General features: G+C 48.5%; 1 protein-coding gene across 1 annotated transcript; it reads left to right on the forward strand.

The window, feature by feature from the left end:
• Positions 1 to 1,347: 1,347 nt before the first annotated feature.
• Positions 1,348 to 18,987, forward strand: SPATS2 (spermatogenesis associated serine rich 2). Its single transcript, XM_030966986.1, has 14 exons — positions 1,348 to 1,470; positions 4,342 to 4,434; positions 6,901 to 6,980; positions 9,174 to 9,282; positions 9,743 to 9,792; positions 10,781 to 10,949; positions 11,424 to 11,513; positions 12,390 to 12,525; positions 15,164 to 15,222; positions 15,936 to 16,045; positions 16,783 to 16,885; positions 17,521 to 17,762; positions 18,557 to 18,714; positions 18,960 to 18,987. Exons 2-14 carry the CDS (start codon positions 4,410 to 4,412, stop codon positions 18,985 to 18,987), a joined length of 1,359 nt encoding a protein of 452 aa, XP_030822846.1. The 5' UTR covers positions 1,348 to 1,470; positions 4,342 to 4,409.
• The last annotated feature ends 1,544 nt before the right edge of the window (positions 18,988 to 20,531 follow it).

Genomic DNA, 20,531 nt, shown 5'->3' on the forward strand with positions numbered 1-20,531 from the left:
AGGACCCCCCCTCAATGGTTCTGGACCCCCCCCAAATGTGACAGGACCCCCCCTCAATGCCCAGAGACCCCCCCAGTTGTGTCTGGACCCCCCCTAAATGTGACAGGACCCCCCCCCCGCGATGTGTCTCCCCCCTCGGTCGCTGCCATGCCAGGATTGATGTCCCCCCCCCCCGCCGTGCCCCCCGGCCGGGCCAGCCGAGCGTGCCCGGGGGTCCCGCGGGAGGCGCTGTCAGCGGAGGGGGAGGGGAGGGAGGGGAGGGGGGGTGACTGAAGGGGGGGGGGTGGTGGTTCTAAAAATGGGGAATTAAACCCAAAAAACGGGGGAATGAAACCCTAAAAAATGGGGGAATGAAACCCTAAAATATGGGGGATTGAACCCTAAAATATGGGGGATTGAACCCTAAAATATGGGGGGGTTTCGAAAAATGGAGAATGGGACCCCAAAAATGTGGAGTTGGGTCCTAAAAATGGGGGGAGGGGGGGTGAGTTCGAAAAATAGGAATTAAAAGTGGGAAATGAGATCTTAAAATGGGGGAATTTGGGTCCTAAAAAATGGGGAATGGGACCCTAAAAGTGGGGGCGTTTAGATCCTAAAATGGGGGGGTTGGGGAGCAAAAAATTGGTAAAATGGATCCTCAAAAATTGGGGGTTTGGGTCCTAAAATGGGGGGTTTGGTTCCTAAAAATGGGGAATTAAACTCCAAAAATGGGGGGAAGGGGAGGGTCCTAAAAAATAGAGAATGAGACCCTAAAAATGAGGGAGTCTGGATCCCAAAAAATGGGGGGGTTTGGATCCCGAAAATGGGGAATTGAACCCCAAAACTGGGGGCGTTATGGGGGAGCTCATGGGAGGAGCGGGTTTGAGGGTTGTTTATGAGGCTGGAGCGCATTGGGAGGGGTCTGATCAGTGCAGACCCCCCATTTCGCCCCGATCCCCCCCGTTTTTGAGGCGTCCCCCCACTTTTGGAGTGTCCCCAAATGTCGCTGTTCCTGGCCGGGGGATCGAACGCGCGACCTCCCGAACTCCGCGCCGCGCGCGGCTTCGGCCGTTCCCGGAGCGCGCTCGGGCGTTTCCGCCGCTCTCGGCAGTTTCCGTCCACGTTCGGCGCCCGCCGCTCCACCCATAAAGGGCGTGGTTTAGAAATAAATCGATATGATTGGTTCGCTTCGATGAGTGGGCGGGGCTTTTTTGCAAAACCGCTCTACCATTGGCTGGCGGTTCCCTCGCGCCCCCGCCCCTCCTCTCTCTGAATGGCGGCGGGAGGAGGGCGGGACAAACGAAGCTTTTCCGCGTTCTGATTGGTGAAAACACTGAGAGCGCCGCGCTCTGATTGGGTAGCGGTTGAAATCCGCGCGCTGATTGGCCGGCGCGCTCTGAGGGCTCTGCCGGGCCGCGGCCCCCTCCCGGAACGTCGCGGGTGAGGCGGGGGGGGCGGCGAGGGACCCTCGGGACCCCCCGGGAGCCCTCGGTGAGTGCGGGACCCCCGGGAGCCCCGGAGGGTCGGGGGGCAGCGGGGGGAGCCCGGCCGAGGGGGCGGAGGGGCCTCCGGAGGGGAGGGGATGGGATGGGGCTGGGGGGGGGCAGAACTGCGGGGTCTCGTGAGGGGGAGGGGGGGGGCTGAGGGGCCTGAGGAGATTTGTGGGGGGCTGAGGGGGTTTGGAGGGGTCTGAGGGGTTTTGTGAAGGGATTTGGGGGCACTGAGGGGGTTTGGAGGGGTCTGAGGGGTTTTGTGAAGGGATTTGGGGGTTTTTGTGAAGGGTTGAGTCAGTTCTGGGGGTCTGAGGGGTTTTGTGTGGGGATTTGGGGGCGCTGAGGGGATTTGTGAGGGGATTTGGGGGATCTAAAGGAGTTTTGTGAGGGGATTTGGGGAGTCCTGGTGAGGATTTAGGGGGTTCTGAGGGGATTTGGGGGCGCTGAAGGGGTTTTGTGAGGGGATTTGGGGGCGCTGAGGGGATTTGTGAGGAGATTCGGGGGTCTGAAGGGTTTGATGAGGGGATTTGTGGGTTTTGTGAGGGGTTGAGGGCGAGGTCAGGAGTTTTGTGAGGGGATTTGAGAGGTTTTGTGAGGGGGTGAGGGGGAGTTGAGGGGGTTTTGGGGGATCTGAGGGGTTTTGTGAGAGGATTTGGGGGGGTCCTGGTGAGGATTTAGGGGGGTCTGAGGGGTTTTATGAGGAGATTCGGAGGTGCTGAGGGGATTTGGGGGTTCTGAGGAGTTTTGTGAGGGGATTTGGGGGATCTGAGGGGTTTGGTGAGGGGATTTGGGGGATCTGAGGAGTTTTTTGAGGGGATTTGGGGGATCTGAAGGGTCTGGTGAGGGGATTTGGGGGATCTGGAGGGTTTTGAGGAGTTTTGTGAGGGGATTTGGGGGATCTGAGGGGATTTGGGGGCGTTCTGAGGGGATTTGTGAGGGGATCTGGAGGTTTTGTGAGGGGGCGAGGGGGAGTTGGGGGAGTTTTGGGGTATCTGATGGGATTTGTGAGGGGATTTAGGGGGATCTGAGGGGATTCATGAGGGGATTTTGGAGGTCTGAGGGTTTTTGAGGGGTTCCGAGGGGTTTTTGGTGCATTTGAAGACTTTTAGGGGATCTTTGGGGCTCTTTTTGTGGGGTCTGAGGCATTTTAGGGGGCTCTGAGGGATTTGTTGGGCTCTTTTCGTGGAGTCTGAAAGGATTTTTGAGGTCTCAAAAAGCCCAAAAATATTCCCAAAAAAAACCCCCGGAACATCCCTAAAATAAAGAAATATCCTAAAAAAACCCTCGAGAATATCCTAAAAATAATTTAATTATTGAATAATGGGAATCAGAGATCCCAAATCCACGGGGGAAAAAATGGGGGGAAAAAAGGAATTGTTGGGAAAAAAAGGGGAAAAATCCCCCAGTTCCTGTTGGGGGCAGGGGGAAAAAAAAAGGAATTTTTTTCATTGGAAAAATGGGAATAAAAGGGAATTTTGAGCCGGGGATGGAACTAAATTGGGAATTCTTTAATTGGAGGTGATGAATAATTCATGGAATTCACCTGGAAAAGGTCAAAAATTCCCTGGGAATTTCAAGCTGGGAAAAAAAAAAAACTGGGAAAAGGGGGGGAAAATCCAGGGGGGGTTGATATTCCAGGGTTTTTTGGGAATATTTCTTTATTTTAGGGACATTCCAGGATTTTTGGGGGGATATTTCAGGGGTTTTTCAGGATATTGATTTATTTTTGGGATATTTCCAAGGTTTTTTTGGATGTTCCTGGGGTTTTTTTTTAGGAATATTCCTGAATTTTTTTCTGTCCCTGGCATCCCAAAAAATTCCCTTTTCTGAGTAAAAAAAAACAGGAAAATTCCCTAATTAACAAATCCCAATTAACTCCAGCTCTCTGTTAATTATTCCTGATTTTCCCAGGCTCCCAAATCCCCGATTTTTGGGGAATATTTTGGGTGTTTCCTATCAAAAACTGGAATTTTTTCCCTTCCAGCTTCATCCCAGGAGAAAATTCCTTCTTGAATCCCTTAATTAATTAATCCTAATTAATCCTAATTAACCCTGGATCTCTGCTAATTCATCCTGCCTCCCAAATCCCCCCATTTTTTGGGAATTTTCCAACATTTTTCCATTAAAAAAAGGAAAATTACCAGATTTTTTTTCCCCTGCTCCATTCTTAATTAATTAATCCTAATTAATCCTAATTAATCCTAATTAATCTTGGCTTTTCCTGGCTCAAAAATTTTTTGGGAATGTCCCAGTTTTCCATTAAAAAAGGATTTATTTTTCCGCTTTTCTTTGTTTCCTTTCTTTGTTTGGTTTTCCAAGGGAATTCTCATTTGGAATGGGGAAAAAAAGGGAAAAAATTGGGGGAAAATGGGAAAAAATGTGGAAAATGTGGGAGAATAAAATGGGGAAAAAATGAGAAGAGAAAATTGAGGTAAAATGGAAAAAATTGCCGGGAAAAATTGGGATAAATTTATCCATTAACTTTTAATTCCAGGTTATTTTTAATATCTTTATTTTTAATTCCTTTATTTTAATTACTTTCTTTTTAATTTCCAGGGTTTTTCATTCCTTTGCTTTTTATTCTTGGGATTTTTTTAATTCCAGGGGTTTTTAAAATTCCTTTATTTTTAATTCCAAGATTTTTTTATCTTTTAATTCCAGGATTTTTTACCCTTTAATTCCAGGGTTTTTTTTGTAATTCCAGCATTTTTTTATCTTCTAATTCCATTTCTTTGTCATTTCAGGTTTTTTATCCTTTTAAATCCCATTAATTTTCATTTTCACTCCTTTATTCCCTTCCCATTTTTTATTCTTTTCTCCTCTCCCAAATTTCATTTTTTATTAATTTTTTTTGGGGTTTTTTTTTCAGGAAATCTCCCCAAAAAGCCCCCAAAATCCCAAATTTCTGCTCCAAACCTTCTGGAATTGCAGCCAAAGATGTCCAGGAAGCAGCAGCCCAAAGGTAGGAGCTCAAAAAAAACCCAAAATTGGGGATTTCAGCCCAAAAATCCCAAAACTTGGAGATGGAAGGGGGGAAATAAAGGAAAAATTGGGAAAATTGGGGGAAATGGGAAAAGTAGGGGGAAAAGGAGGGGGAAAAATGGGGAAAATATTGAGGGAAAAAAGGGGGAAAATTGGGAAAAAATAGGGGGGAAAATTGGGAAAAATTAGGGGGAAAAAAGGAGGAAAAATTAGGATTAAAAGGGAAAAATTGGGAAAATATTGGGATAAAATGGGGGAAATGAAAGAAAAAAGGTGAAAATGAAGTGGAAAAGGGGAAATTTGGTATTTTGGGGATTTTTCTGGGATTTTGTGGGAAAATTCAGGGGAAAATGCTGGGAAATTGAGGGGGAAAAAAGGAAATTTGGGGGTTTTTGGGATCCCAGGTTCAGTGGGAATTTCCCTGAAATTCCTGAGGGTTTTTGGGATCAAACCCTCAAAATTCCCTTTAAAATCCTCAATTTTCAGCCAGAATTGCCCCAAAAAAAGGAATTTAAAGGCAAAAAAAACCCCAAAATTCCCCTTTGAACCCCACAATTCTCAGGGAATTTTTCCATTATTTTTCCTGGGATTTTCCCAGTTTTTTCCCTTTTTTTTTCCCCATTTTTCCAGGGTTTTCCCCCCATTTTTCCAGGAGATTTTTCCAGGTTTTTTGTGGGATTGGGGAGGATTTCCCTGGAATGTTAATTCCAGAGGGGGGGAAGGGGCCTCGTTTGTCTTTATTTGCCTTTAATTAATTATTGAGAGGCAATTCCAGCCCTTTCCCAAGGGAAAATCCAGAGATTTTCTGGGATCATTTTCCCATTTTCTCAGCCAGATGGAACCTAAAGGATGATCCCAAAAAAAATTGGGATTTGGGGGAGGAAATAGAGGAAAAAAAAGGGGGGGAAAATGTGGATTTGGGGGGGAAAATTGGGAATTTGAGGGGGAGAAATTTGGGATTTTAGGGGGAAATGGTGGGATTTGGGTGGAAATGGGGGAATTTTGGGGTGGGAAATGGGGGAGAAAATTGGGAATTCAGGCTCAGCATTCCCAGGGAATTCCGGGATTGGAAACGTTGTGGGAATTTTGGGATTGGGGAGGGAATTTTGGGACTGGGATTTGTGGGAATTTGGGATTGGGACTGTGGGAATTCCGGCTCAGCATTCCCAGGGAATTTGGGGATTTGTGGGAATTTTGGGATTGGGATTTGTGGGAATTGGGCTCAGTATTGCCAGGGAATTCTGGGATTGGGATTTGTGGGAATTTTGGGATTGGGATTCATGGGAATTCAGGTTCAACATTCCCAGGGAATTTTGGGATTTGTGGGAATTGGGGCTCAGCATTCCCAGGGAATTTGGGATTGGGATTTGTGGGAATTTCAGGCTCAGCATTCCCAGGGAATTTTGGGATTGGGATTTGTGGGAATTGGGGCTCAGCATTCCCAGGAATTCTGGGATCAGGGAGGGAATTGGGATTGGGATTTGTGGGGATTGGGGCTCGGCATTCCCAGGGAATTTTGGGATTTGTGGGAATTGGGGCTCAGCATTCCCAGGGAATTTTGGGATTGGGATTTGTGGGAATTGGGGCTCAGCATTCCCAGGAATTTTGGGATTTATGGGAATTTCAGGCTCAGCATTCCCAGGGAAGTCTGGGATTGGGATTTATGGGAATTTGGGATTTATGGGAATTTGGGGCTCAGCATTCCCAGGAATTTGGGATTTATGGGAATTTGGGGCTCAGCATTCCCAGGGAATTCTGGGATCAGGGAGGGAATTTTGGGATTGGGATTTGTGGGAACTGGGGCTCAGCATTCCCAGGGAATTTTGGGATTTGTGGGAATTGGGGCTCAGCATTCCCAGGGAATTTTGGGATTTCTGGGAATTTGGGGCTCAGCATTCCCAGGGATTTGGGATTTATGGGAATTGAGGTTCAGCATTCCCAGGACTTTAGGATTTATGGGAATTGAGGTTCACCATTCCCAGGACTTTGGGATTTATGGGAATTGAGGTTCAGCATTCCCAGGGATTTGGGATTTATGGGAATTGAGGCTCAGCATTCCCAGGGATTTGGGGTTTATGGGAATTGAGGCTCAGCATTCCCAGCGATTTGGGGTTTATGGGAATTGAGGCTCAGCATTCCCAGGGATTTGGGGTTTATGGGAATTGAGGTTCAGCATTCCCAGCGATTTGGGGTTTATGGGAATTGAGGCTCAGCATTCCCAGGGATTTGGGGTTTATGGGAATTGAGGTTCAGCATTCCCAGGGATTTGGGATTTATGGGAATTGGGGCTCAGCATTCCCAGGGAATTTTGGGATTTCTGGGAATTTGGGGCTCAGCATTCCCAGGGATTTGGGGTTTATGGGAATTGAGGCTCAGCATTCCCAGGGATTTGGGGTTTATGGGAATTGAGGCTCAGCATTCCCAGGGATTTGGTTTTCCCCCCCAGATCCCTCGGGGTTCGTGTTCGACGCTCGCTCCGGGGCCGTGCGGGCGCAGGGCGGCGCCTCCGAGAACATGAGGGAGAAGGTGCCACCATTGCCAATCCCCAACAATTCCCAGCACCTCCCAGGCCTGTTCCCTTGGCTTTCCCAGGGAGTTTCCCATGGTTTTTCCCTGATTTTTCCCAGTTTTTTCAATGGGTTTTCCCATGGTTTTTCCTGGGATTGTCCCATGGATTTCCCTGGGATTTTCCTTGGGATTTTCCCATGTTTTTCTATGGACTTCCCATGTTTTTTCCATGGATTTTCCCCGGGATTTTTCCATTATTTTTCCCATGGACTTCCCCTGATTTTCCCCCCAGATTTTTCCCCTGTTTTTTCCCCAGTTTCCCCCCTGATTTCCCCATGGTTTTCCCATGTGTTTTCCCCGTGTTTTCCCATATTTTTCCTGGGATTTTCCTGGATTTTCCCTGTGGTTTCCCCCCCTGATCTCCCCTTGATTTTCCCCTTGATTTTTCCTGTATTTGCCCCCTGCATTCCCCTGATTTCCCATGGGTTTTTCCCTCATTTTTTTCTGGTTTTCCTATGTTTACCCCATGGATTTTCCATGTGCTTTCTCCCTGTTTTTCTTCATTTATCCCTTGATTTTCCCCCTGTTTTTCCCCAATTTTCCCGTATTTTCTCCCTGATTTTTCCCTGATTTCCCCATTTTTTCCATGTGTTTTCCCCATGGATTTTCCCATGTTTTCCATGTGTTTTTTCCCCCATTTATCCCCTGATTTTCCCCCTATTTTTCCCATATTTTCTTCCCAATTTTCCCCTGTTTTCCCCATGGATTTTCCCCTAATTTTCTCCCTGATTTTTCCATGTGTTTTCCCCATTAATTTCCTCATGTTTTCTATTTGTTTTTCCCCCATTTTTCCCCTGATTTTCCCCTGGTTTTCCCCCGATTTTTCCCATATTTTCTCCCTGATTTTTCCCTGATTTTCCCATGGATTTTCCCAGATTTCCCATGGATTTTTCCATGTGTTTTGCCCCTAATTTTTCCCCTGTTTTTTCCCCTGATTTTTCCCATATTTTCTCCCTGACTTTCCCACGTTTTCCCCACGGATTTTCCCTCAATTTTCCGATGTTTTTCCCTGTTGTTTCCCGTATTTTCTCCCTGATTTCCCCTGTTTTCCCCATGGATTTCTCCCTGATTTTCCCATGTTTTCCCCATGAATTTCCTCATGTTTTCCATTTGTTTTTCCCCCATTTTTCCCCTGATTTCCCCTGGTTTTCCCCCGATTTTTCCCTGATTTTCTCTCTGTTTTCCCCATTTTTTCCATGTGTTTTCCATGTGTTTTTTCCCCCATTTATCCCCTGATTTTCCCCCTATTTTTTCCCATATTTTCTCCCCAATTTCCCCTGTTTTCTCCATGGATTTTCCCCTGAGTTTCTCCCTGATTTTCCCATGTTTTACCCATGAATTATCCCATGTTTTCCATGTGTTTTCCTCCCATTTCCCCCTGTTTTTCCCTTGATTTTTCCCATATTTTCTCCCTGATTTTTCCCTGATTTTCCCATGGATTTTCCCAGATTTCCCATGGATTTTTCCATGTGTTTTGCCCCTAATTTTTCCCCTGTTTTTTCCCCTGATTTTTCCCATATTTTCTCCCTGACTTTCCCACGTTTTCCCCACGGATTTTCCCTCAATTTTCCGATGTTTTTCCCTGTTGTTTCCCGTATTTTCTCCCTGATTTCCCCTGTTTTCCCCATGGATTTCTCCCTGATTTTCCCATGTTTTCCCCATTAATTTCCTCATGTTTTCCATTTGTTTTTCCCCCATTTTTCCCCTGATTTCCCCTGGTTTTCCCCCGATTTTTCCCTGATTTTCTCTCTGTTTTCCCCACGTTTTCCATGTGTTTTCCATGTGTTTTTCCCCCCATTTATCCCCTGATTTTCCCCCTATTTTTCCCATATTTTCTCCCCAATTTTCCCATATTTTCCCCATGGATTTACCCCTGTATTACTCCCTGATTTTTCCATGTGTTTTTCCCCCGATTTTTCCTGTATTTTCTCCCTGATTTTTCCCGTATTTTCTCCCTGATTTCCCCATTTTTCCATGTGTTTTCCCCATGAATTTCCCCATGTTTCCATGTGTTTTCCCCCCGATTTTTCCCGTATTTTCTCCCTGATTGTCTCCCTGATTTCCCCATTTTTTCCACGTGTTTTTCCCCATGGATTTCTCCCAGTTTTTCCCAGTTTTTCCATGGTTTTCCCTGGGTTTTTCCCCCCTCAGGTGCAGGCGGTGCGGGCGGTGGTTCCCAACCGCAGCAACACCGAGATCGTGCTGGTGCTGCAGCACCTCGACAACGCCGTGGACAGGGCGGTGCAGGCCTTCATGGAGGGTGGGAATTCCCCAAAAAATCCTGGAATTCCCAAAAAAATCCCGGAATTCCCCAAAAATCTGGGAATTCTGGAGTTCGGGGGGCTGGAGAGGGAATTTGGGGAGGTTTGGGAGGGGATTTGGGAAGGATTTTAGGGGTGGGAGGGTGGAAATTCCCACTTTCGTGGAGGGTGGGAATTCCCAAAAAATCCTGGAATTCCTAAAAAATCTGGGAATGCTGAGAGGGAAATCCAGGCTTTTGGGACAAAATTCTGGGGTTTGGGGGGGGGTTGGAGAGGGAATTTTGGGGATAAAACCATGCAGGCCATCATGGAGGGTGGGAATTCCCAAAAAAATCCTGGAATTCCCAAAAAATCTGAGAATTCTGAGAAGGAAATCTGGGGTTTGGGAAGGGAATTTTTGGGAATTCTTCTTTTTTTTCCTCCCTCATTCCCAATTTTTCCTTTTTTTTTTTTTCCCAGGCAATGCCAGTGAGGTGCTCAAGGAATGGACAGTGACTGGGAAGAAAAAGGTAATTCTTAAAAAATCCCCAAAAATTCCCCAAAAAATCCCAAAAAAATCCCCCAATTTTTTTTTTATCCCAAATTTCTTCCCCATTTTTTGCACGCCTTTTCCTGATTAAAATGTGGAATTTTTTTCCCCCATTTTTCCCTTTTTTTCCCCAATTAAAACATGGATTTTCTCCAGGTTTTCCCCAATGTTTTCATCAATTTTTCCCCAATTTTTCCCCAATTTTTCCCCAATTTTTCCCCAATTTTTCCCCAACTTTCCCCAACTTTCCCCAACTTTCCCCCAACTTTCCCCCAACTTTCCCCCAACTTTCCCCCAACTTTCCCCCAACTTTCCCCCAACTTTCCCCCAACTTTCCCCCAACTTTCCCCAACTTTCCCCAACTTTCCCCCAACTTTCCCCAACTTTCCCCCAACTTTCCCCCAACTTTCCCCAACTTTCCCCCAACTTTCCCCCAACTTTCCCCCAACTTTCCCCAACTTTCCCCAACTTTCCCCCAACTTTCCCCCAACTTTCCCCCAACTTTCCCCCAACTTTCCCCCAACTTTCCCCCAACTTTCCCCCCTTTCCCCCCAACTTTCCCCAACTTTCCCCCAACTTTCCCCCAACTTTCCCCCAACTTTCCCCCAACTTTCCCCCAACTTTCCCCCAACTTTCCCCCAACTTTCCCCCAATTTTTCCCCCAATTTTTCCCCAATTTTTCCCCCAATTTTTCCCCCAATTTTTCCCCAATTTTTCCCCCCAATTTTTTCCCCAATTTTTCCCCCAATTTTTCCCCAATTTTTCCCCCAATTTTTCCCCAATTTTTCCCCAATTTTTCCCCAATTTTTCCCCAATTTTTCCCCAATTTTTCCCAATTTTTCCCCAATTTTTCCCCAATTTTTCCCCCAATTTTTCCCCCAATTCCCCCCCAATTTTTCCCCATTTTTCACCATTTTTTCCCCAATTTTTCCCAATTTCCCCCCAATTTTCCCCAATTTTTTTCCCAGAAGAAGAAAAAACCCAAACCCAAAGCCCAGCCCAGCCCCTCCCCCTCAGGCCCCGGGCAGGAGGAAAAGCTGGAAAATTGGGAAAAGCTGGAAAAATTGGGAATTTCCATCAATGGTTTCCATGGCAACCGCTCCCCATCCCTGGAGTCGCTCCCTGAGCCTGGGGCAGGTCAGGAAATTTGGGAATTTTGGGGAAATTTGGGAATTTTGGGGGAAATCTGGAATTATTTGGGGGAAATCTGGAATTATTTGGGGGAAATCTGGGAATTTGGGGGACATTTAGGGGGGAAATTTGGGAATTTTGGGTGAAATTTGGGTGGAAATCTGGGAATTTTGGGGGAAATTTGGGAATTTGGGGATGAGATTTGGGGGCGAGTCCAGGAAATTGGGGGAAATTTGGGATTTTGGGGTGGAAATTTGGGATGTTAGGAGGGAAAATTTGGGCATTTGGGAGGGAAAATTCAGGGATTTGGGGCAAGAATTTTGAGGGAAAATCTGGGATTTGGGGGGAAAAATTGGGAATTTTGGGGAAAATATCTGGGAGTTGAGGGGAAATTTGGGAATTCTGGGGGGAAATCTGGGAACTGGAGGGAAATTCAGGGTTTTGGGGATGGATTTTTATGGAATTTTGGATTTTTCTCAGCCCTTGGGAATGGAATTCCAACTTTTCCTGCCCCGAGCTCGCCCCGGAGCCTCCAGAGCGGCCCCGGATCCCCCGGGGGGAGGAAACTGGGTAAGGAAAAATGGGGAAAAAATGGGAAAAAATGGGAATTATGGACAGAAAATTGGGAATTTGGGAGAGGAAAATGGGAATTTGGGGTGGGAAAATGGGGAAAAATAGGAAAATAAGTGGGAGACTCTGGAGGGAAATATTGGGAAAAAGTCAGGAAAAACCAGGTGAAAATCAGAAAAAAAAGTCAGCAAAAAACAGGGAGGAATCAGGAAAAATTGGGAAAAAAATTAGGAAAAATTGGGGAAAATAGTGGGAAACTTGGGGAAAAAAAGTGGAAAATTTTGGAAAAATTGGGGGGGAAATAGTGAAAAGAATTGGGAAAAAAATCAGGGGAAAATTGGGGGAAAATAAGAAAAAAAATCAGAAATAAATTGGGAAAAATTAGGAAAACATTGGGAAAAAATCAGGAAAAAATCGGTGGAAAATTGGAAAAAATTCAGGAAAAATTTGGAAAAATAGTGGGAAACTCAGGAAAAATCAGGGATAAATTAGGGAAAGTCAGAAAAATTGGGGAAAAATCAGGAAAATAATTGGGAAAAATTGGAGAAAAATCAGGAATAAATTGGGAAAAATGAGGAAAAATTGGGGGGGAATCAGGAAAAAATCAGCAAAAAGCAGGGGAAATTGGGAAAAATCAGCAAAAATCAGGGGGAATTGGGAAAAATCAGGAAAAAGACAGAAAAATGGGGAAAATAATTGAGAAAAAATCAGAAAAGATGAGGGAAAAAATTGGCGGAAAAGAAGGGAAAATCAGGAATAAATTGGGGAAAAATTGGGAAAAAGCAGGGGAAAGGCTGTGGGAGCCTCGGGGATGTTTTCCCAATCCCGTTTTTCCCATTTTTTCCCATTTTCCCCCCATTTTTTTCCCCCGTGCAGGTCCCAGCCTGGAGCGCTCGCTGAAGGATCTGCAGCGCTGCTCCGTGGCCCTGGCGCGCTTCAGGGCCCTGCTCAGGGACGAGGTGGAGAATTCCCTGCGCAGGGTGAAGGTGGCGTTCGGAGAGATCCAGAGCTGGTCAGGACAAGTGGGGAAAATCCAGGAAAAAGTGGGAATTTTGGGGGAAAAATGGGAATTTTGGGGGGTTCGGAATGGGCTGGGATCAGGAATTCCCTGTGCAGGGTGAGGGTGGGGTTGGGAGAAATCCAGAGCTGGTCGGGAAAAATGGGGAACATCCAGGAAAAAATGGGAATTCTGGGAGGAAAAATGGGAATTCTGGGGAAAAAATGGGAATTCTGGGGGGAAAAATGGGAATTTTGGGGGTTCGGGATGGGCTGGGATGGAGAATTCCCTGCGCAGGGTGAAGGTGGCGTTTGGAGAGATCCAGAGCTGGTCAGGACAAATGGGAATTTTGGGAGAAAAAGTGGGAATTTTGGGGGAAAAAATGGGAATTTTGGGGGAAAAATGGGAATTTTGGGGGGGAAAATGGGAATTTTGGGGGGAAAAATGGGAATTTTGGGGGTTCGGAATGGGCTGGGATCAGGAATTCCCTGGGCAGGGTGAAGGTGGCGTCCGGAGAGATCCAGAGCTGGTCAGGACAAGTGGGAAAAATCCAGGAAAAAGTGGGAATTTTGGGGAAAAAATGGGAATTTTGGGGAGGAAAATGGGGGGAAAATGGGGGATTCGGGATGGGCCGGGATCAGGAATTCAGGATGGAGAGCTCAGGGTGAAGGTGGTGTTTGGAGAGGTCCAGAGCTGGTCAGGACAAATGGGGAAAATCCAGGAAAAAATGGGAATTTTGGGGGGAAAAATGGGAATTCTGGGGGAAAAATGGGAATTTTGGGAGGAAAAATGGGAGTTCTGGGAGGAAAAATGGGAATTTTGGGGGGGAAAATGGGAATTTTGAGGGTTCGGGATGGGCTGGGATGGAGAATTCCCTGCGCAAGGTGAGGGTGGCGTTTGGAGAGATCCAGAGCTGGTCAGGACAAGTGGGAAAAATCCAGGAAAAAGTGGGAATTTTGGGGAAAAAATGGGAATTTTGGGGGGTTTGGGACGGGCTGGGATCAGGAATTCCCTGTGCAGGGTGAGGGTGGGGTTGGGAGAGATCCAGAGCTGGTCAGGAAAAATGGGGAACATCCAGGAAAAAATGGGAATTCTGGGAGGAAAAATGGGAATTCTGGGGAAAAAATGGGAATTCTGGGGGAAAAAATGGGAATTTTGGGGAGGAAAATGGGGAGAAAATGGGAATTTTGGGGGTTTGGGACGGGCTGGGATGGAGAATTCCCTGCGCAGGGTGAAGGTGGCGTTTGGAGAGATCCAGAGCTGGTCAGGAAAAATGGGAATTCTGGGGGAAAAAATGGGAGTTTTGGGGGAAAAAATGGGAATTTTGGGGGGAAAAATGGGAATTCTGGGGGAAAAATGGGAATTTTGGGGAGGAAAATGGGGAGAAAATGGGAATTTTGGGAGGAAAAATGGGAATTTTGGGGGTTCAGAATGGGCTGGGATCAGGAATTCCCTGCGCAGGGTGAAGGTGGCATTCGGAGAGATCCAGAGCTGGTCAGGACAAGTGGGAAAAATCCAGGAAAAAGTGGGAATTTTGGGGAAAAAATGGGAATTTTGGGGAAAAAATGGGAATTTTGGGGGAAAAAATGGGAATTTTGGGGAGGAAAATGGGGGGGAAAATGGGGGATTCGGGATGGGCCGGGATCAGGAATTCAGGATGGAGAGCTCAGGGTGAAGGTGGTGTTTGGAGAGGTCCAGAGCTGGTCAGGACAAATGGGGAAAATCCAGGAAAAAATGGGAATTTTGGGGGGAAAAATGGGAATTCTGGGGGAAAAATGGGAATTTTGGGAGGAAAAATGGGAGTTCTGGGAGGAAAAATGGGAATTCTGGGGGGGAAAATGGGAATTTTGAGGGTTCGGGATGGGCTGGGATGGAGAATTCCCTGTGCAGGGTGAGGGTGGGGTTGGGAGAGATCCAGAGCTGGTCGGGAAAAATGGGGAACATCCAGGAAAAAATGGGAATTCTGGGAGGAAAAATGGGAATTTTGGGGAAAAAATGGGAATTCTGGGGGGGAAAATGGGAATTTTGGGGGGGGAAAATGGGAATTTTGGGGGTTCGGGATGGGCTGGGATGGAGAATTCCCTGCGCAGGGTGAAGGTGGCGTTTGGAGAGATCCAGAGCTGGTCAGGAAAAACGGGAAAAATCCAGGAAAAATGGGAATTCTGGAGGGTTTGGAATCAGGGAATCAATTGAGGATGGGCTGGGATCAGGAATTTGGGAATTCTGGGAATTCCTGGCCTTTGGGATCGGGAATTCCCTGCACAGGGTGAAGCTTTTGTCCAGAGATCCCGATCATCTGGTCAGCAATTCCCAAAATTCGGGAATTCCGGGGGGTTTGGGATGGGCTGGAACCGCCTGGCTTGAGGGGATGACGGGGAAACGGGAATTCCGGGGAATTTTGGCCAATTTTGTGGGATTTTCCTCCTTCCAGCCCCAATTCCCGATTTTCCCGCGGCTCCGGGCGCCCCCTGGCGGCGATTCCCGGAATTGCCGCGGAGCTTCCCCAGCCCTCCCCTCTTCCTTTCCCTTCCCGGTTTTTCCCCAGTTTTCCCCATTTTCCCCCATTTTCCCCCAGTTTTCCCCATTTTTCCCCCATTTTTCCCCCATTTTTCCCCAGTTTTCCCCCATTTCTCCCTGTTTTTCCCCTCTCCAGCCTCATGGATCGGGAGGTGGCTCTGCTGGCCGAGATGGACAAAGTCAAGGCAGAAGCGAGTGAGGCGAATTCCCAAAATTCCCGGGATTTTCCCCCTCATTCCCAAACCCAGGGGCTGGGGAAGGAATTCCTGAGAGGGTGGGAAGAGAATTCCCCATTTCCCATCCAGAATTCCCCATTTCCCATCCAGAATTCCTCATTCCCCAGGGAATTTTCCCTAAATCCTGGGCTTTCCCCCCCATTTCCCATGTGCAATTCCCTAAATCCCAGGGCTTTTTCAGAATTCCCAGGGTTTTTCCCCCATTTCCCATGGGGTTTTCCCTGTTTCCCATGGGTTTTTTCCCTAAATTCCAGTATTTTCCCCCCATTTCCCATCCCTAATTCCCAGGATTTTATCCCATTTTCCGGTGGATCTCTTGTCCCCGTGGCAGCGCCGGGCTGGGATTCCTGATGTTTTATCCCAAATTTCTGCTGTTTTATCCCCAAATTCCCAATGTTTATCCCCAAATTTCAGGTGTTTTATCCCAAATTCCCAGGTTTTATTCCCCAAATTCCCAGTTTTTATCCCCAAATTCCCACGTTTTATCCCATTTTTCCCACTGGATCTCCTGTCCCTGCGGCAGCGCCGGGCTGGGACTCCCGGTGTTTTATTCCCCAATTCCTGATGTTTTATCCCAAATTTCCGGCGTTTTTTCCCCAAATTCCCGATGTTTTATCCCCCGATTCCCTGGTTTGATCCCCAAATTCCCGGTTTTTACCCCGTTTTTCCCAGTGGACCTGCTGTCCCTGCGGCAGCGCCGGGCCGAGGCGCTGCGGGAGCTGACGGAGGCGGCCCCGGGGATGTCGGAGGAGCAGCTGCTGGAGCTCAGAGCCGACATCAAGGTGAGCTGGGAATTCCTGGAATTCCTCACCCCAATCCCTGAAAAATCCTGACCCCAGTCCCATTAAAATTCCCGCCCCAATCCCGTGGGAATTCCAACTCAATCTCAGGGGAATTTAGCCCAAATCCCCTGGGAATTCCTGCCCCAATCCTATTAAAATTCCTGCCCCAATCCCTTGGGAATTCCTGCTCCAATCCCGTGGGAATTTCTGACCCCAATCCTATTAAAATTCCTACCCCAATCCTGTGGAAATTCCTGATCCAAATCCTGTGAGAATTCCAATGCAATCCCCTGGGAATTCCTGACCCCAATCCCATAAAAATCCTGGCCCCAGTCCCTTGGGAATTCCTGACCCCATCCCATGAGAATTCAGCCCAAATCCCCTGGGAATTCCTGACCCTAATCCCATTAAAATTCCAGCCACAATCCCATGGGAATTCAGCCCCAATCCATGGGAATTCCTACCCCAAATCCCATAAAAATTCCAACCCCAATCCTGTGGGAATTCAGCCCCAATCCCATTGGAATTTCTGGCCCAAATCCCATCAAAATCCTGACCCCAGTCCCTTGGGAATTCCTGCCCCAATCCTATTAAAACTCCAACCCCAATCCCATAAAAATCCTGACCTCAATCCCGTGGGAATTCCTGCTCCAATCCCATGGGAATTCTCATCCCATTCCCAATAGGAATTCCCATTTCCCCATTCCCACGGGAATTCCCATTTCCCCATTCCCCAGCACTTTGTGAGCGAGCGCAAGTTCGATGAGGAGCTGGGCCGGGCCGGGCGCTTCGGCTGCGACCTCGAGGCCCTGAGGGGCAGCATCGGAGCCTTCGGGCAAGGTGGGTCTGCAATTCCCAAAAAATCCCATGGAAAAATCCCAGGAAAACTGCCCTGGGAGTGTCCCCAGCCTTCGGGCAAGGTGGGTCTGGAATCCCCCAAAGAAAACCTGGAAAAATCCCTTTGGAATTTCTCCTGGTGTGGCCAGGGCAGGTCTGGGGTCTCCCACTCGGAAAATCCCACCTGGAGCCTGGCCCCATTCCCAGTGCTCCCAGTGCCATTAATCCCAGTGCCATTCCCATTAATCCCAGTCCCATTAATCCCAGTGGCATTCCCATTAATCCCAGTCCCATTCCCATTAATCCCAGTCCCATTCCCAGTGCTCCCAGTGCTCCCAGTATTCCCAGTCCCATTCCCATTAATCCCAGTCCCATTCCCAGTGCTCCCAGTATTCCCAGTGCCATTCCCAGTCCCATTCCCATTAATCCCAGTCCCATTCCCATTAATCCCAGTCCCATTCCCAGTGCTCCCAGTCCAATTCCCACTGATCCCAGTCCCATTCCCAGTATTCCCAGTGCCATTCCCAGTAGTCCCAGTGCCATTCCCAGTGTTCCCAGTGCTCCCAGTCCCATTCCCAGTCCCATTCCCAGTCCCATTCCCAGTGCTCCCAGTGTTCCCAGTCCCTCTCTCTCCACAGTTTCCCACCCCAGGCCCAGCTATTCCAGCCGCTCCCGCTGCAGCTCCGGCCCCGGATCCTCGGGATCAGCAACGGGATCAGCAACGGGATCAGCAACGGGATCAGCCCCGGGATCAGCCCCAGCGTTCCCAGTGGGATCAGCCCTGGGATCCCCCCCAGGAGCCCCGGAATTCCCGACGGGATCGGCCCCGGGATCCCCCGAGGGCGGCGCGGCCCCAACGGAGCCACCCCCGGCCCCACAGGTGGGGCTGGAACAGCGGGGTGGGGTTTGGGATCTGGGATTTGGGATCTGGGATTGGGATCTGGGATTGGGATGGGGTTTGGGATCAGGATGGGATTTGGGATGGGGTTTGGGATCTGGGATTTGGGATCTGGGATTGGGATGGGGTTTGGGATCAGGATGGGATTTGGGATTGAGATCAGGATCAGAATAGGATCTGGGATCAGGATGGGGATGGGATTTGGGATTGGGAACAGGAACAGGATCAGGACTGGGATCAGGATCAGGATGGGATTTGGGATCAGGATTTGGCATGGAGTTTGGGATTGGAATCAGGATTGGGATGAGGTTTGGGATCAGGGTCAGGACTGGGATGGGATTGGGAGTTCTGGGGTTTGGATCAGGATGGGGATTGGGAGGAATGGGATCAGGATTGGGGTTGGGATCAGGACTGGGATTTCTGGGAATGGGAATGTTGGGATCCCGGGCGGGCACTCAGAGGGGTCTGGAGTGGTGGGATCGGGTTTGGGATCGGGTTTGGGATCGGGATTGGAGGGGCTGGCACTGGGATTTGGGATCCAGGGTCTCCTCCCTGTTCTCTCCCACCCTTCCCAGAATTGGAGAATTCCGGGTTTTTCTCTGGCATTGGGATTTGGGATTTCAGCACTTGGGCACTTCCAAGGATTTGGAATTTGGGCATTTCCTGGGATTTAGGACTTGGGATCATTTCCCAGGATTCGGGATTTGGGATCTTCTCGCGATTTGGGATTTGGGATCATTTCCCAGGATTCGGGATCATTTCCCCTTTTCCCGCAGCCCCCCCAGCGGAGCCGGAAACCTCCGGGAGCAGCCGGACCCCGCCCGTCCCCCCAGCGCCCCCCGGGGACCCCCAAAAACCCCAAATCCCCCAAGAACCCCAAAAACCCAGAGAATCCCAAAAACCCCGAGAATCCCAAAAACCCCGAAAATCCCAAAAACCCAGAGAATCCCAAAAACCCCAAATCCCCTGAGAACCCCAAATCCCCCAAAAACCCAGAGAATCCCAAATCCCCTGAGAACCCCAAAAACCCCAAATCCCCCAAAACCCCGAGAACCCCAAAAACCCCGAGAACCCCAAAAACCCAGAGAATCCCAAATCCCCTGAGAACCCCAAAAACCCCAAATCCCCCAAAAACCCCGGGGACCCCAAACCCGCCCGGAGCCGCCCGGGGCCCCGCAGGAGCCGCCCCGAGGGGGCCAATTCCTGAGAGCCCCAAAATTCGGGATGGGGATTTGGGATCCCATCCCGGGAACGTTTACAAATCCCACTTGTGCCATTTCCCCCTTTTTTTGCCCCTTTTTTCCTCTTTTTTCCCCGTTTTTTTCCTCTTTTTTTTTTCCCTTTTTTCAATTTTTCCCCCCTTTTTCCCCTCTCTTTTCCATATTTTCTCCTCTTTTTTTCCCTCTTTTTTACCCCTTTTTTCCCCTCTTTTTTCCACTTTTTTTCTCCCTCTTTCCCCTCTTTTCCCCACTTTTCCCTTCTTTTTTACCTCTTTATTTCCATTTTTCCCATCATTTTTTCCCCATTTTTTTCCCTCTTTCCCCCCCCGTTTTTCCCACTGGGATTTTTGGGGTTTGGTTTTGTCCCAATCCCGGAATTTTCCCCCCAAATTCCCAAAATCCCAACCCCGACCTCGCGCTGGCAGCGAGGGAAGAGCCGGGATGGGAATGGGGGGAAAATTTGGGATTTTGGGGTCTCCCAAAATCTGGGAGGTCCCTCTGGAATTTGGGATTTCCCTTTGGGAATTTCAGGATTTCTCTTTGGAATTTGGGGTTTCCCTTTTGGCATTTAGGATTTCCCTCCAGAATTTGGGAATTGTCCCTCTGGCATTTGGGATTTTCCCTTTGGAATTCGGGATTTCCCCCCAAAATTTGGGATTTCCTTTTGGGAATTTGGGGTTTCCCCTTTGGCATTTGAGATTTTCCCCCCAGAATTTGGGATTTTCCCCTCTGGAATTTGGGATTTTCCCCCCAGAATTTGGGATTTTCCCTTTGGCATTTGGGATTTTCCCCTTTGGAATTTGGGATTTGGCATTTCCCCCCAAAATTTGGGATTTTCCCCCCAGAATTTGGGATTTTCCCCTTTGGAATTTGGGATTTCCCTTTGGGATTTGTGGGGTCCCCCCTCCCCCCACGACACTCCAGCATTGTTGGATTTTCTCTGGAATTTATTTCAGGAATTTCCTCCTCCCTCCCCCACGCCAAACCCCAATCCCAGCCCCAAATTTTTCGGGAATTTTTGGGAATTTTGGGAGGTTCCCCAATTTCCCCCCTTTTCTTTTTCCACCTTTTTTCCAAGTTTGGGGTTTTGGTGGGGTTTTTTGGGGTTTTTTGGGGGTTTTTGGGAATTTTTCCCCTTCAATGAACGAGAACTTGAGAACAAACCCAGTAAAAACTTTGGAGCTTTAAAAATCGGGGATTTTGTTTTGGGGGGAAGGGGCCAAAATTTGGGATTTTGGGGGGGAAATTTTGGGGCAATTCCAAGGAAAGTTCAGCCCCTGACTGGGCTGGGGGGTGGGGGGAGCCCAGCCCCAAACTGGGAGCACTGGGAGGGTCCCAGTCCCAAACTGGGAGCACTGGGACAATCCCAGTCCCAAACTGGGAGCACTGGGACAATCCCAGTCCCAAACTGGGAGCACTGGGACAATCCCAGTCCCAAACTGGGAGCACTGGGACAATCCCAGTCCCAAACTGGGAGCACTGGGAGGGTCCCAGTCCCAAACTGGGAGCACTGGGAGGGTCCCAGCCCCAA

The sequence above is a fragment of the Camarhynchus parvulus genome, chromosome 29 (assembly GCF_901933205.1).
Source record: "Camarhynchus parvulus chromosome 29, STF_HiC, whole genome shotgun sequence".
Lineage (NCBI taxonomy): Eukaryota > Metazoa > Chordata > Aves > Passeriformes > Thraupidae > Camarhynchus > Camarhynchus parvulus.

Coding starts and splice junctions, on each gene's coding strand:
- SPATS2 (XM_030966986.1), top strand. CDS start 4,410: ATGTCCAGGAAGCAGCAGCCCAAAG. Junction 6,981..9,173: donor CCGAGAACATGAGGGAGAAG/GTGCCACCATTG, acceptor TTCCCCCCTCAG/GTGCAGGCGGTGCGGGCGGT. Junction 17,763..18,556: donor AGCCACCCCCGGCCCCACAG/GTGGGGCTGGAA, acceptor CTTTTCCCGCAG/CCCCCCCAGCGGAGCCGGAA.